The sequence below is a fragment of the Elephantulus edwardii genome, unplaced genomic scaffold (genome assembly GCF_000299155.1).
Source record: "Elephantulus edwardii isolate Elephantulus edwardi_28Jun2011 unplaced genomic scaffold, EleEdw1.0 scaffold00341, whole genome shotgun sequence".
NCBI classification, from domain to species: Eukaryota; Metazoa; Chordata; class Mammalia; order Macroscelidea; family Macroscelididae; genus Elephantulus; species Elephantulus edwardii.
In genome coordinates this window covers 491,358-508,739 of record NW_006400091.1, presented here as the reverse complement: position 1 = coordinate 508,739, position 17,382 = coordinate 491,358, and the positions used below count along the sequence as shown (strand labels likewise).

The 17,382-nt window shown below is 35.7% G+C and overlaps 1 protein-coding gene across 1 annotated transcript in view; it reads right to left on the bottom strand.

Annotated features, from left to right (window-relative positions):
* Positions 1-3,356: 3,356 nt before the first annotated feature.
* Positions 3,357-17,382, bottom strand: part of ZBTB44 (zinc finger and BTB domain containing 44) — a 34,711-nt gene continuing 20,685 nt past the window's right edge. Inside the window, exons 2-5 of the mRNA XM_006901733.1 lie at positions 11,848-11,932; positions 7,866-7,975; positions 5,307-5,607; positions 3,357-3,639 (exon numbers count right to left, since the gene is read on the bottom strand). Of these exons, the coding sequence (XP_006901795.1) occupies positions 3,357-3,639; positions 5,307-5,607; positions 7,866-7,975; positions 11,848-11,932 (779 nt within the window). The remainder of the gene's footprint in view (positions 3,640-5,306; positions 5,608-7,865; positions 7,976-11,847; positions 11,933-17,382) is intronic.

Here is a 17,382-nt window from a genome sequence, read left to right as displayed (position 1 = left end):
TTTAAAAACAGGTTGTTACTTAGGTTAAGATAAACAAGAACATAAAACAGGTCATAAAGAACTGGAAGGTTTCATTCAGCTTCCAAAAGTTCCCAGCTCTCAGGGAAATCTGGCTCGCTAGTTGGGATCTACCTGAGCTACCAGCAACTTAAGACCATTAGATATGCTGACCAGTCCACTGCACCTGGTAAGACAAATTTTAACATAATGAAAAAGTTTGGCTTATTTTTAATACCAAAAGGTACATGTCATAACATGGAACCAGATTATAAAGAACTGAAAACCAGAATGGTTGGTTTAATGAGATTTTTCAAAGATTTTAATATACTATGTCTTACTGAATTTGAGAACTTTAAAGCTGTAAAACCTTAAATGTGTAACCATTTATTTAAAATAAAAATTAAGAGAGTTGTATAGCATTCAAATGAAGAAAAATTCACTGAAATATTATTTGTGGCTGATAACCTACATCTAGCATCCACTTATAAATAACCCAAATGGCAAAAAAATAGAAACCTATGAATCCCTTTGTTTCCATGCTAGATGTGTGTAATTAGTAAAACAGACCCTTATAAAAGGCAAACAATGACCACAGGAGCTGCACGCTGAATACAGCAACATGAAAAACATTTCTGCTCATTTTGAAAGCACACGACACCCCCTTGATAAAATTCAAAATGGAAGCTTTTCTTGATATAAAATGCTTAGTTTTAAAAAGGCAATTTACGCTGCACCCTACAATTTAAGCCCTTTAAATATCACAAAGTTACCTACTTAGGCTTTAAACAGAAAGCTATACTTAAATTGTCTAAAGTAAAATATTTTTATGTTTTGTTATACTGGTAATTTCTGATAATTGGGGTATTATTCTGGCTTTTATCTGACTGCAAAGTTTCGATTTATTATGGTAAATATCACACATTTAGGTTTCTTTTAAGTGAATTTTAAATAAATCTACTTAAATACTATTATAATTGTCACCTACAACTTAATTTCCTAAAAAACCAAAAAAGTCCATAAGCTAAATAACTTTAAATCACATAATACCAAAAAAGTAGAGCCTCATTTAAAAAAAATAAAAAGAAAAAAATCACCAAGGTCTTTGCAGCATTTTGTTAAATGCTGGTTAATTACCTGTATTGATTAGATCAGGCAGTAGACAATGTATTTTCACAGTATATTCAAACTTCCCATACAACTCAGAAATCTGTGCAGTGAGCATCTACAATTCCTACTGAGAAAAGCCAGCCAGTTCTGGTCACCTTTCACTCTGAAAACACAGTCCTCAGGCGGCCGCAATTGTGCAGGGCTCTCTTAAGGCAATGTTCTCAAGATAAGGGGAACACAAAATCCCTTAGCAATTCTTACACGTGGGAGCAAAAATTCCAAATTTTAATTAACTTTTGAGCTTTAGTAACTTGTAGGTCCAATAGTTTTTGAGAAATAAGACATTAAAAAGAAAAATTCCTGCCCTTTTCAGTTGAGATACCATAACAATTGAAGTGTCATGGTCTTCTGCAGATGGCAATTAAACCTTCTCAGTCAAGAAGCAGCAAAGACAAAAACCCATTGGAGCCTATATCCATCAAAATCTTAATTCTCCTAAGCTCTAATGTAATGATAAACCTGTTTGGGGGCCAAAGGGGAAGCAATAAGTTTAGGAGTAAGGCGTCAAATATAAATTAAGGACAGTAGGACATGGGGAAACAAACAGATTCTTAGCCAAAAACCCCCACAAAAACAAAACCAAACCCACAAACAAACCACCAAATTTGAGTTTATTTTCCTTTATAGGAGAATAAAAAATGAGCCAATTAAAATATTAAACTGTTAAATCACACTCTAATTTTTGAAAATAAATTTTATTATTAAGGTCTAGTACCGGAATAAAATTTAGATCCTGTGTTTTACTAGAAAAATTGTATTTGTATCTTTTTAAAAACTCAAAAACTCATTTAATCAGATGCTTTCATAATGATTTAACTTTGGTACATAAAAAAAAAAGTTATTGAAAAGTTCCTTATTCATACACTCCAGAATATTTAGGATTAAAGTCAGTGATGCTTTAATGACATCAAACCAAAAGAATATATCCCAGTCAAGAGCATCGTATAACTTTGAACTATAAACCAGAAAACCATACTCTTCAGCAGCAAAAAAGGTGTTATGCATCACTTAAAATTTTTTGTTTTTCTTCAATCATAACAATTCTCCATTTCCCCCTCCAAATATTTATGAATCATAATTTTATAGTCTTTCTTCATATTTTACATTATTGCTTACATTGTCTAAATAATTACAGTAACTGTCTTTCATAAACTTTGCAATGTTTAAAAATATTTTTGAACTAGGACAATGTATCACTGTCATAGGGGATTTTTGTAAACAATTCCAATAGGGTTGAGAATGTAGCATTAAGAGAGATTTATTTTTTAATTTTTGTTAAAAGAGCATGATAAAAACATCACCAGTAATACATATATCTATATATAAAATATAGATTATCTCCAATATAGTTCCTTTACATAGTAGCACATCAGATACACAGGAGGAAGTATGGTGGATAGGGCAAGAGAAAAAGTTATTTTGGCAATGAATTAATTAGCCAAGAATTAAGATTCAAAGACCAGGTAAACATCAAAGTTAGTCAGAAAAGTATTATTAAAAATAGAGTTTCTTTAAAGCTGGGGTTTACATACTTTATATTGCATGTTTCCATGCCTGGTCATTCATGCACAGTAGATTACTGTCAATCATGGTCTTTTTCACAGAAGAAAGATTATTTGGAGGAGTAAGTGGTGATACAAAGGTACTGAGAATGCCTATCCCACTACCAATTTTTTCACCATAAAAAAATGTTAACAGAAATGACAGGGTTTAAAAAAAAAAATAGAGTATACTGTTATTTCACAAGTGTTTACCCCAATAATTTATAAGAAAGCTATAACATAAATACTTCCTAAACCAACAAACTTTAAAAACAGTGTACAATGTCCTTGAGTGTAGGAGTAAACATCAGGCCCTATGTCAAATTCTGTTTAGTGATTTGATTGTGGTCGATTCTTACAACTTAGGAAGGTCAGTAATCACCTGTTATTTATCTAATGCTATGATGAGCCTTTTTATAGTGGGAGTAGAAACTGGCATGTATTTTCAGTCTACTGGTTCTCCTTATGTCTCCTAGTTTCCATTATGTTTCAACATTACTGTATATTTAAAGAAGTACTCTCTCAATCATAAAGAGAAGTAAAAAGAAAAATTCTTCCCCAAACTTTTTGTTTAAAAAGTTAAATTTAAATGAACAAGACTAAGCACAGGCACTTTTCAAAAATGAAAACTGAAGCCAAATCACACAATCACTCAATAGTTATAGAAGACAGTTCTGGTTTTGGGGGTTCATCTCTGGTTGCCTCAGCACACGCATTGCTCTTTGGCTGTTCTGGTATTTCATCCTCCTTTTCTGACAGCCCACCAAGAGCCCCCAAGGGAAAAGTGCTTTCGCAATTCTGAGTGGAGGAGACCTGTGAAATGACTGGCATTGGAACAGAGGAGTTGTTCTCAAAGCTGTGTTCTCCAAGATCATACTGAACAAGGGTCTCTTCTGGCTCCTGGTTTAAGTAGTCTGGTACTAGGAAATCACTAGATAAGAGACAAAGAATGAAATGTAATTAATTTTCCCAAACATCAACACATAAGACGGTAAAAAAGTATGATCTGTTAAACAAGACTAGGATTTTCTCTTTTTCTAATCCTTGAATGAAGATTTTTTAAAAATAATGGTTGTAAGGGAGGAACTTTCAACTTAAAAACTTTCCTAACTATGAACTAAAGTATATCAAGCCAAAGTATATCAACATTCTCTACTATCAACTTGTAAGATATCACTTTCAGAGTCATTTTGCCCATCTAAATAACTTTTCCTATTGTATGTAGAGGAGTTTCTACATATATAGAACAAATGCAATCAAGCATGTTCACTCAAGTAAGGGTAATCTGCCTAATTTATGCCGAGTTTTTCTTGAATTGCTTATTGGATCAACTTATTTTTTTATCATTCCTGGATATAAATTAACTAAGAAGGTAAGCCATTGGGTATAAATAAAATGAAAAGGACACATGTGTGTATGCTGCTGTATAAAAATAATAAATTACCTTTAAGTCAGAATTTGAAGTACTTTTGAAATAAATTTTAGTAAGCTTAGATACTTCATCTAAATCTTTTGAGCAAATAAAGTTCATTCTGTTAGCAACTTAAAAAACAAACATAATTAAGATTATAATTTGATTGTTTAGTATTTAAAAATAAAAATTTTTCATTTAAAGTATCCTGCTGTACTTTCTAGAAAGTCTTCAGATATTAGATGCAAGGAATACAAGATACAGGACAAGTCTAGAGAGTTAAAACAGTCAAGTGGGTTATTATTTTAGTTTCAAATAAATGATGTTTAGTATGATAGGTAGCTTCAGTCAGTGACAGGAAAACCAGATGTTCACAATTAGAAATAATAACATTAAGAAAAAAACAATGTCTAGTATAAAATAAAAAGCAAAATATATGAAGGGATAGTTTGGAAGTTTTTGGGTGGTTTTGTGGGAAAAGATCCCATAAAAATTCCCCTGTAGAAAATAACTTCTGTCCCATAGGGTTGCTAAGAGTAAAAAATTGCACCCAATAACAAGGATTTCCACAAATGTAAAATTTTTGTAAGTATTTTTAAAAAAGGAATTTTAGGAGACTTTATAAATATTAACATAAAAACATACAACAATTCTAAACTGAGAGGGGAGAAAAGGAAATCTATAACAACTGCATCCATTACTGTTACTATCAAAGTTTCATTTTCATATCCTTATTGGTAAATATCTTCTCCTTTACATAAATTTAGAAAAAATGGGAAGTGGTCAATAATATTTTAACATCCAAAGAGTCTGAAATAATTCCATGTCACTATTATGTGACACAGTAACGTTTCCAGTAAAGTCTATTTAAGATCCATTATAAAATTATTTTAGCTTTTTATTTTTAAAAAAAATTTAGTGGTTTTAAGTGACTAGTTCTGCTGGTAAAGAGTTTTAATACCAACCGAAAAAAATTATTCTTTTTAGAATAAAAATATACTTGAAATACTTAACAAAATTTTGTCAGATCAGAAGGAGATCAGAGTGTGGACAGTGGGAATTTCAAATGAATGTGATTAACTAGGCGGCAACCTGATGGAAAACACAACAGGCTGCCCTTACTGAAAAGCAGGGAAAGAGAGTTTAGAAAGCAGTTTTCCTGGTCGGATTTTTGTTGTGCACCTCACCTGCTCTGGAAGTAGTTTGCTAGCTCTGATGCTTCATGGTTCAGACTCCTCAGGTGCACGATTAAATTTCCAGAGTTGGTGAACATGGCGCCACATGTTTTGCACTCGTAAATCCGAGGCTTGCGGATAATGTGCCGGGAAACCCTCATGTGGTGTTTATATTCCCCGAAGGAAGTGAAAGTGGCACTACATATCTGGCACCGGAAACAGCGTTTACCTTCATGCTTTAGGCGATGCATCTTTAGCGAGTAAGCCCTGGTGAACTTTTTTCCACAGCGGTCACACTGAAATGGTTTAATTCCTAAAAAAAAGAAAGAAACCAAAATATTACATAAAAACAAAGAAGGTTATAAACCTAACCATTTTCTGAATATTTCTAAATTTCAGAATAAATTTTCCAACAAAATTTGTGTCAAAAAATAATCTGAAAATACAGAAATTACCAGTAAATAAAAAGTTTAAGTCAGTGTCTCAGAATGGATGCCAGAACACTCCAAAAATCATTAATGCATTTTAAGGGAAAGGAAAAAAAAGACAGACATGAGGGGTGGATGCAAAGAAAGAAATGTACAATAGAGCTTATTTTTTAATATTTTTCTAAATCATCTTTTGGAAAATTTTAACCAAAATACATTTTAACCAAGTATCTATTCTTTATCTTAGAGAGATATATGTGGGGGGAAAAAGGATAATGTTAACATCCTTGAACATAATTATCCTGACAGACCCACCATCTGATGAATTAACTGGGTTTTTGAGTACTTTAACAATAAGGAGCTCTGGTGGCTTAGTGGTAAGGAATTGTGCTGCCAATCCAAAGGTACACAGTTTGAATCCACCATCTCCTCCACAGAAGAAAGATGGGCAACCTCCTCCCGTGGGATTTATTGCTTCTGAAAACACACTAGGAGGTCAGATATGAGTTGGTTCTAACTCGAGGGCACTCAACAACAATTTAACAATGATAAGAAAAAAAAGTAGGAATTAGTAAGAGAATTAGAAAGTGCTATTAGTGGTCTCCTCTAATTTATTACCACAGTTTTAGCAAAATAAGACTAAAGACCCATACTAAAAAAAAATCCATCCATTTAACTTTAACAGAGTCATCAGTGCACAAAAAAATGTAAGATTTGTAGAATTACCTACTATTATTAACTATTAAATTGTTTTATTTGGAAAGAATTTTTAAAAAATACAGAAAAACTATGCACACCCATGCTTATCTCGGCTTTGCTCACAATAGTGAAGAGTTGGAAACAACCTAAGTGCCCATTAACAAATGAATAGATAGAGAAGCTGTGGTATATTCACACAATGGAATGCTATGCTGCACTGAAAAACAGGAACTCATGAAATATTATACAAAATGGGTGACCATGGAGGACATTATGCTGAGTGAAATATCTCAGTCACAAAGGTCAAATACTGCATGGTACCACTCTTACAAAATGGGACTGACATCGGGGTTAAAGGAAGCCTGAGAAAGACAGGATAGATTATGCATACTGCATTGAAACAGATGAGGGAGAGAACTATTTTAAAAGGACATATGATTAGGTATTATTGTCATGACGAGTCCAAAACGAAGGCTGCATAGTGGAGTGGACTTGAGGGGAGGGGTTATATAACGATAAAAGAATTTTTCTTTTACTTTTTAAAACAAAGGCTGCATAGTGGAGTAGACTTGGGGGGAGGGATTGTATAACAGTGAAACACTTTTACTTTTCAAAGAGAAGAATGAATTGGAGGGGGGAGGTTGGGGGGAGGGATTGTATAACAGTGAAACACTTTTACTTTTCAAAGAGAAGAATGAATTGGAGGGGGGAGGTTGGGCAGGGGAAAACTGCAACAATGAATGAATGAATGGAAATCCAAAGTGTCTGTAAAGTTTCATTAAAATTAATTAATTAAAAAACCCAAACACCACATCCCTCTCTAACATTTACTGTGGGCTGGTTTTCTGCTTAAGAGCCAGCCTGGTAGTTTCTCTTCAATAAAATTTCTTGGCCTAAAAACACCACCACCACCACCAGAAATGAAAACAAACCAAAAAACCCTCCAAATCCCCAAATCAAAACAGAAAAACTACAAAAATAGTAAAAAGAATAGTCATATATATGCTATATACTCTTATAACCCATATGCTTTGCCATCTACACTCATGCTTTCCTCACATAGATGTCCACACTCCAAATATGTCTATTATTTATTTACGTACTACACAAACACATCCCTATTAAATTTTAATCAGAAATTAATACATCAAATGCATCAAGCAAATAGCTTTCTGACACTGTACCATTTTAGTTACCACCACAGCAAACTTCCACTGGGTTTCTGAGGCTGTAAATCTTTACAGGTGTGCCCACCTTTCTACCACAGAGTAACCAGTGAATCTGAACTGCTGGCCATTAGATCAGCAGTGCATCTGGTTTCACAGAGATTATTATTTTTTTTTAAATATCAAAAGCAATCTATATTCCTTTTTAACTTAACTGGTTTCCAAAATAAAAGCTCAAAAAGTTCATTTATACAACTGATAAGGGAGGCTGACATTACCTGAGTGGATGAGCATGTGCTGTTTTAGGTTCTGAATGCGGGTGAACCGTACCCCACAGGTTGGACACTGAAAAGGTCTGTCTGGACCATTTGGACTTGGGCGCTCTGTACTGCTGGTAGAAGGAGCAATGTAGAGTTGGTAGGGATACTGGACATTTTCCAATCTAAAATATAAAAAAAAAAATTGAAAAAAGAAGGCAATTAGGCTCAGATTTTAAAGTTGAATAAACATTTTGGTAGGTTAATTTTAGATGAAGTAAAGGAAAATGGGTTTAAAGAATTTTTGAAACAGTTGATATAACTGTTGAATTTCACTTCAAATGTGAAAAACAATGCTATTGTCCAGAATATGCAGCATCTGAGGCTAAATACAGACAAAGGTCCCCAGGATACATCAAGTAATTCTACTTTAACCATAATCTTTCCATTTTCCTTCTTGCTTTAATTTATGTATTTATCAATTTAAGCCTGAAGTAAAAACTCCCTTTCTAACACCACATCCCACTAATATTCTTCTTATGGAATTATAGTATTCTCATTAAATCATGTTACTGCTTAAAAATCCTGCAAGAGTTCATCTGTATCTTGAACAAACATATAACACCACACCACACCACATAGGAGAGTTGTCTTGCCCTGGACTGCTTACCAATCCAGTCTCATTCTTGCTAACTCCTTAGGTTGTACTTCAGATAGTTGGTCCAATGTTCCATGCTCTCTGCCAGGGCTGTGCCTGTGCCCATTTGACTTTCTCTATGTGCCTACCTTCTACTTAAGTAACACCATCCTTGGCTTTTGGAATGTAGTGAAGTGCAGGAAGTAGCTTAGGTCAGTATTTTCCTGTGTGGATGAACAGAGCCCTCTGTTTCACTATTACTTGTCATTTTCAAGCTCTTTTCCTTCCGAAAACAGACTCCAAGAGAGCAGTGGCTATTCATTGCATCTCAATATTTTCACCAGTGAACAACATTATCTAGTACAATGAGATTCATCTTTGAAATTAAGAAACTCAAGTCCATTTATGTTTTACCAGGGTCAGTGACCCAAGAATAACATTTGAGTCCCTTCAGCCAGTCAGTTTTCAAAAAACATTTCTACATTATGTCTTGGATTCTCTATGAGGTGTTGTTCAATCATTTACTGGAATTTACACTCAATGGTGGGAGGCAGATAATAATTACTGTGTTGCTATTGTGTACCATCAATTCAGAACTGACCAGAGCTGACCCTCTGGCCAGTTTTCAAAGCCAGTTAATTGAAGGGAGGAGATTGCCCATCCTTCTTTCATGGAACTACTGCTGGAGTCAAACTGTGTGCCTTCAGGATTGCAGCACAACTTCTTAACACTAGGCCACCAGAGCTCCCTCAGATAATGATTGTTGCTGATTGCTTTGAGTTGAACACAACTCACAGAGACTCTTTGAACAAAAGGCCTGAAGCCCCTCTACAAAAATCATTTATCAAAGTTCAGAGTTACTGTAGGCATGTTGTTTACAAAGTGGATGCCACTCCTGCTTCCAAACCTGTCAGTATGCTATTGACTGAGTCGCCTGCGTTGCATAGCAACCCCAGGTATGGAAGCTCTGAACCCTTCCCTGTCCTGAACTAGTCTCACTAATTCTGACACATCAACCCGCATTGCCCCAGTCACTGTATCTCATCTGGGGTCTTAGGACAGAGAATTAAAACAAGGTGATGTAATAGATCAGGGAAAGCTTCTCTTTGAAAATGACAAGACAATGATCTGAAAATCAGGAAGGAGCCAACAGAGTAGGGGGGTACGGTGGGGGGAAGACATTTTAAAATAAAGACCACAAGCAGCTGAAATGCAAAAAACAAGAATATTCTACAACTGAAAAAAGGTCAAGTATTACTAGAATGTGCTGTGCAAGAGAGAGAAGGGTCTGAAGAGAGTCAAACAGAAATCTTGTCATATAAGGAATTTCAGTATGAAGGGAATTCTATTGAGGAAATTTAAGTATCTACTGCTTAAAACATGCTTTGCATACTGCTGTTCTTAATAGCTTAGATGAGTGTATGTTTGCCTGCCTATCACTTGCTCTTTTGGTACAATGCTTGTCTGTCAAATGCTGTACTAAAGTGAAGTTTCAAGAATAAGACTAGGAAGAAAAATTGGCCATCCACTTCTGAAATAACAGATCTTGGAAAATTTTACTAATAATGGAGTTGTTGTGATGTGCCCTCAAGTTGTCTGGGACCCACTGTGACCCTATATACAGCAGCTCTGCACCCTTCCCTAACCTGAACCAGTCTCACTAAATCCAACACACCAACCACCATTGTCCCAGTTACTGTATCAATCTATGTATCTGGGGTTTTCCTCTCCTGCACTGTCCCTCCACCCTTCATAGCATGTCCTTCTCTAAATACTGCTCTCTCCTGGCTACATGCCCAAGTATGTGAGATGCAGCTTTAACAACCTAGCCTCCAAGGAGAAACTTGGTTTCACTCTCTCAAAGACAGACCTATGTGTTTTCTTGGCAGTCCATGTTATGTTCAAGACTCTTCTTCAGCACCACAACTCAAAGTAGATAAATAGATATAGCACTGGAGGCTGAACTCTCACATTGAAGACACAAAAAAGGAGGAGTTGCAAACACCCACTAATAACTGGAACTCTGGATGAGATGGACTGACATAGTGACTGTGGCAATGGGGTCAGATGTGTGAAGACCGGCTCAAAATAGGGCCAAGATCAGAGCTGTGAGTCATGGATACATAACAAAAACACAACTAAAATACTAACATACTGTAACTTTATCAGAAACATCATTTTGACTGCTGTGTGGAGAATGGATTGACATAAGGGGGAATGAGATCAGAGACCAGTTTGAAGGTACTTGCAATAATGAAGACAAAAAATGGTAGTGATCTGAACTAGATAGTTATAGCACAAACAGAGGACAAGTGCATAGATTAAGGACATATTTAGGAGGCAGAGTTGATAGTACTTGCTGTTAAGAGTAAATACTGGAAGAGAAAATGGGAACTGTTGAGGGGAAGAAGGACTGAGAATAATTCCCAGAGATTCTGCCTGGGAAAGAAGGTGGATGATGTTGCTTTTTAGGGAAAAGATCAGAGAGGCAGGACTTGGGGGTGAATTAAATAGCGAAGAAGGAAAGAAGGGTCAGTCTCGGAGGAAAGGAACTCTATTCCCAGTTGAACATACAGATAAGGGTTCAGCAAAGATTATCTGTAGCAATAATGTTGTGTGCAACTGAATCAAAACTGACTCACAGCTGACCCTCCGGCGTGTTTTCTCAGGCTGTAAACTGCATAGGAGGAGATTGCCATGTTTCTTTGGATCAGCTGATGGATTCAAACTGAGTACTGCGGGTTGAACGCACAAATCCTCACCACTAGGCCACCAGATTTCCCTGTAGCCGTAGTATTTTTGAGAACACACATTCTGTTTCAACTATTGCTCTTTTGCACTCAAAAGCACCCACAGATAATCTACAAATGAGCATACAATGTTAAAAATAAAACAACAAACCTAGTTACAAATGGGAGGGAAAAAATACCCCTCTCCCAAAAAAGCCTATTTCCAAATGCAGGTGTTGAGCAGGGATGGGCCTGTGGTTTATAATTTGCTGACTCCTGGTAAAAATTGGAAACTCAAACTCCTTGCCACTGATCTGGAACTGGCTCATACCTGACTCTTTATAGGGCTTCCAAGGTTATAAATCACATCAGAGGAGGCTGTCCATCTTTCTCTCATAGCAGTTGGTGAATGTGAACTGCCCGAGAAGCACCACCTTTGGGTTAATAGTGCAAAAGACTACTATCTAAAGTAATGGTAGTTTTGTGTTAAAAAAGTATAGGAAGTGTAGTTTAGAATATGATGATGCTAATTACTGAAAAGAATACTTTAGGGAGTTTCCAAAATAAATAGAATGTGTGACTTTAGAGCTGTAAGCACAAACCTTACAAGAAAATGGTATGCTATGTTAGTACTGACCGGTCATCATCATCTGCATGGGTATTAGTGTTAGAACTGCTCTGAAGTGTAGGTAACCCCTCAGTGACACCTTCATCTACTGAGCCTGTAAACAAAAGAAAGAGGGCATCTGTCAATACTTTGACATAACAAAAGCCAAGGTATTAATTTCAAGATGCATCTCTAAGTTGCTAATACATATTATCTACCAAATGTATATATCCTGAGTTCTTAATCAAAGTAATGTTACAGAATATTTTAGTCTTTTAATTTGTGATGCAAGAGTTTTATACTATTACTTACTTTTTATGATATTTGACATAAATTAAAAAAAACACTAATTCTATTGCATAGTAGAAAAAATTACATAAAGCAGTAATAAAGAGTTTTAAGCAGCATAGTAACTCTTCTAACACGTGTGTTATTGTGAAATAACTCACCTCACTGTAGAGTTTAAAAATTATAAATCAAACACCTGCACAATCACCACACAAAAGAACAGTAGCAGAATCCTACTGGTTTCTTTTTAACCTTTTCTGATCATAAACGATTTCTAATTAGAAGAGGTAACCATTATCCTATCTTTTCTGATTATAATTTTCTTTCTTTTAAAACAATTATCTCATGTACACCAATGTTCACTGCTTTGTTTACAATATCAAAAAATTGGAAAACAATCCAAGTGTCCATCAACAAACGAATGGATAGAGAAGCTGTGTTATATTCATGCATTGGAATATTATGCAGCACTGAAAAAATAAGGAACTCATGATGGGTGACCCTGGAGGACATTATGCTGAGTGAAATACCTCAGTTACAAAACAACAAATACTGCATAATGCCACTGATACAGGACTGACATGGAGGATAGGGGAAACTTAAGAAAAGCGAGGATAAATAGTGTACTCTACATTGAAACAGATGAGGGAGAGAACTGTATAAAAGGAATATATGATTATGTCTTATTCACATGAGTCCAGAATAAGAGCTGCATAGTAAAGTGGATGGGGGGGGGGGTTGGATAACAAGGTAAGAATTTTTCTTTTCCCAAAGAGAAAAGTGAACTGGGTGGGAGGAGGGGGAAGGAGGAAAATGTGCAACAATGAATGCATGGGAACAGAAGTTCTCTATAAACTTTCATTAAAATCTCAATAAAGAAAAATAAATAACTATCTCCAATACTTATACTTCAAAATTTAGGAGATTGTTTTTTGCTGGAACAATGCTAAGCACTCTTTAGGCCTGCTTTTCACAGCAACAACAGAACTAAGTGTGCTAGCAATGGCTGTGAAACTTAAAATAATTACATTCAGGCATGTTGGGAAAGTTTGCTGACTCCTTGACAGAAACAACAGTTTGCCATTGTCTGGTTTTGCACTTGAGTCATACTGTATGTACCTTTGCTATTTAATATTGCTGAAGCATCCATATTGTTACAAATAGCTGGTGTCTGTGCATTTCATTACTGTTAACAATCACAATCAATTTTACTCTTGTTAAACATTAAGACTTTTTCAGTTTCAGGGTATTCTATACAAAACTGCTGGATATATTCTTGGATAAGAAACAATACTCACAAGCATGCTTATCCTTATAGTATATACTGAGAGGAGTGTAGGTCCTAAGAGGTTCAATTCTTTATTAGAAAATGTTAAATTTCCAAAGAGATTATACATTTATAGTATACTATTTCCTGCAGTATATAAGAGTTATGTGGTTTCACATTCTCAAAACATTTGGTATTGTCGAATTTAAAGGTTTTTTGTTGGCCTAGTAGTTGTTTCATTATGCTTTATATTCAACTTCCCTTACTACTGGAGTTGGCTGCTTTTATATAATTATTAATCCCTTGTGAAATGCATGCTTAATTATTATTTTTAAAGTAGTTATTACTTAAAAGTTGTAAGGTTTTTTTTGCTATTGTTTTTAATTTAAGAGTTCTCTCAATATCCATGTTAAAAATAAACTTTTCACTGACTTGCTTTTTTTATGCTCACTTTCAATAACTATAAATGATATTTTTGTTAGGTGCCACAATGACTTACAGTGACCCCATGTACAACAAATCTAAACCTCTCCCTATCTTGTATTGTAACATCTTCATGATGTTGCCAGGAGGGGCCAGAGGTGGATTCTCAACAAGACGGACTGACAGTGACCACAACAATGGTCTTGAGCACACTGAAGATCATGAAAATAAACTTTATTAGGAGATTACAAAAGTGATTAAGAATTGCTCATATTTAGAGCAAACTGGAAAGATGTGTACTGCATGAATGGTATAAAATTCAAAGCAATCACTGCTCTGAAGTTGGCACCATTCTCGTTTTGTGCAACAGAAACTATCTACTTCCTGATGGCACTGTAGTATAATGAAAACTGGATTTTCAACCACTAATGACATCTGGCACAATGGCTAGATCCAGGTGAAGCATGAAACTGCTCCAAATCAAGCTTATACCAAAATAAGGTTTTACTGACTGGTGGTGTGCAGCCACTTCAGAATCTGGGTGAAACCAATCCAGCAGAGAAGTACTGTAATGAAATGAACAGAAACCTGCAATATTTGCATCTAGCATTGGTCAACCAAAAAAGGTCCAATTTTTCTGGACTACATGCAAAGCTCGATCACACATGGCACAACCAATGGTCCAAAAGCCCAACATACTGGGCTTTGAAACTGTCTCATGCAGCACACTTGGCAAACCTTGACAACTGGCCACCACTTCTTCAAGAACCTTAACAAGTTTTTGCAGGTGAAACTATAAACGATGAAAATGCCTCCATAAACTTCATCAACTACAGAATGGCAGGATTCTATGGTACCAGCATTAATAAATCTGTATTTTGTTGGCAAAATATGATGCAGATGGTAACAGTTATTTTGATTCATAAAGTTTGAGCTGTTAAATAATTCTAAAATTGAAGTTTTAAAACCGGCATTATTTTTTGTAAGAATTTAATAAAAGTGTAAAATAAGAATTCAGTGGCGGTGCAGCTATGACTTGATTCCAAACTTGACAGAAATGAGTAAATAAAATGTCACTGAACTAAACTATCTTTTCACTATGGTATTACTTTTTTTAAAAAACAAACAACTTTGCGTATCTCAAATTATTTAATTAAGGATTTGTTTTGCCTTTTAACTTTAGACATTTTTGTTAATAAAACTGGAACTGATCTTGTGACTGAACAGACTGAACACATTCACTGAAAAGCCCATTTTTTCACCTGTCCTCTGCAATCCCATTTTTGACAAGTAAACATAAAAGCAAGCCCTCTCCATCATGTTAATTCTATTTAAGAACAGTCTTGTGCATTTCTGAATACATGCTGAATTTAAGTGATAATAATGTTAATGTACACCTTCAGTTAGTTGTCAGTTTAAAGACTAATGTGTGCCTGAGCTCGTTTCTTAAAAAAGTTGAACACAATTTCCAATCACAATCGAATGACACACAGTAGAACACTATGAAGTATGCAGGAGCAACAATTTTGAAAATTATTACATAATCTGGGAAGGACTGGAGAGCATTATGCTGAAGGAATTAACTCAGTTTCATAACAACAAATACTGCAGAATAGAAGAATAACTAATAAAACATGTCTGGGGACTGAAGAGGGGAAGAGGTGGGAGCAGGGGATAAGGATGGGAAAAAGGGAAAGCATAAGATCACATAATCTGGTGAGTGGAGGGAGGAGGAATAAAGGAAATGCCAAAGATCCTGAGGGTACCTGAGGGTAATGGTGGGCATAATTCAATGGAGATTAGGTTTATGAAACATAATACATGGGACCTAAGTATGAAATACAATGTAAGTGTAAAACACAATGTATACAAATTTTGAATGCAAACCAATAATATTTTTTTTAAAAGTGCCTGACCTAACCCATGGAATTTTCAATTGCTTCAAATGTTATGTGAAAGGTGAAATTATGAATAAAGACAACTGAAAACTTATTGATCAATGTCTTTGAACTGTTGTGTTGGAGTAGTGAAAATTTCATGGACTTCCAATAGAACAAACTTGTCATGTAGAAAGTACAGCAATGGTGCCCCTTGGAGGTTTTCATCTCTGATTCTTTGGGTATGTTGTCAGAAGCGGCCAGTCTTTGGAAAAGGACAAGTGAAGTAGTATCTTTCTGGAAAGTCCCCAGATATTCTTTCTTTTCCTTTTGGAATTTCCCTAACACTCAGGTAAGGTTTCTCACTGTAACTTCTAAAACTTTAAGCACCTAGTTTAGTATTCTTTTTCTCTCTAATCAACATCAGATTTTATCTTCGAATTTACCAGTTCATTTAAGTACAATCTGCTGGCAAAATGTTGAGTTTTTAAAACTCTGGTTTATTTATTATTTAACTTTGGTTTGTTTTTATTTCTAGAGTTTTCTCAAGTCTTCCATGTGAGATTTTAAAATTTTCTCTTCTCCATAACAATTGCTCCAACTCGTTTACTTCTTTAAACACAGCAGGCATATTTGTTATCTGTTCCTGAAAGCTATTATCAATTGGTTCTGCTGCTTTTTTCCCCTTGCTGGTTCTCATCTGGCTTTGTTGACTTGTGTGCTGTGACTGTGGTTATGTACCATCAAGTTGCCTGTGACTCATAGTGAACCTATGTACAATAGCTCTGAGCCCTGCTCTATCCTGAGCCAGTCTGTCTCCAATACATCTACCCTCACTGCCGTGTCAATCCATCTCATCTGGAGTCATCCTCTCCTGCATGATGCCCTTCTCCAAGATCAGTCCCTCTTGGTAGCATGCCAAAGTATGAGTCAGAGCTCCAAAATCCTTGCCTCCGAGGAGCACCTGGTTTCATTCTCTCCAGACAAAACTGTTTGTCCAAGACAGACTTCTTCTCTTGGTGGTCCAATACTCCTTTCCAGTACCACAACGCAAAGGCATTGATTTACTGTCATCCTTACTCACTGTTCAGCTTTCTGATGCATAGTAACTACCTGCAAAGATCATGGCCTGAATCATTGCTCTTTAGCACTTTGGAGAGGTCCCAGACAGTAGATGTCCCTAATGCAACTCATCTTTTGCTTTCCTGACTGCTGGTGTGAATAGTGTTGATGTTGGAGCTGAGCAAGCCGCAACTGTTAACAACCTCAATCTTGTCTCCATTTATCACTGTGCTACCAAATGGTCCTGTCGTGACTGTTTTGCGATTATTGCCCTTATACTGAATTGAAGGATATGTGCTGAGATAAGGATAAATATACACGCTACAAGAGATTTATATTTGCTTTTGCTAGGTTCCTGGAGGAGCACCATAAAATGGGCCCATCCTAAACCGAATATATTATTTGAGATTCTAGCCTACCCATGGCAGGGTATTTATAGGAGCACTGATACATGGCCATGACCTCTCAGGGATGTGTTTCCCTCTCCACCCTTTTCTTCTTCCAGTCTGCCTATAGTCAAGGGTGGTTTTTTTTTTTTTTTAAATGTAAGCGACTCACAAGGAGATGAAATCAGTTAGGTGGGGAAATGACAGCCTTTTTAACAAATGGTGTTGGCAAAACTGGAAAACTATCTGCAGAAAAATTAAA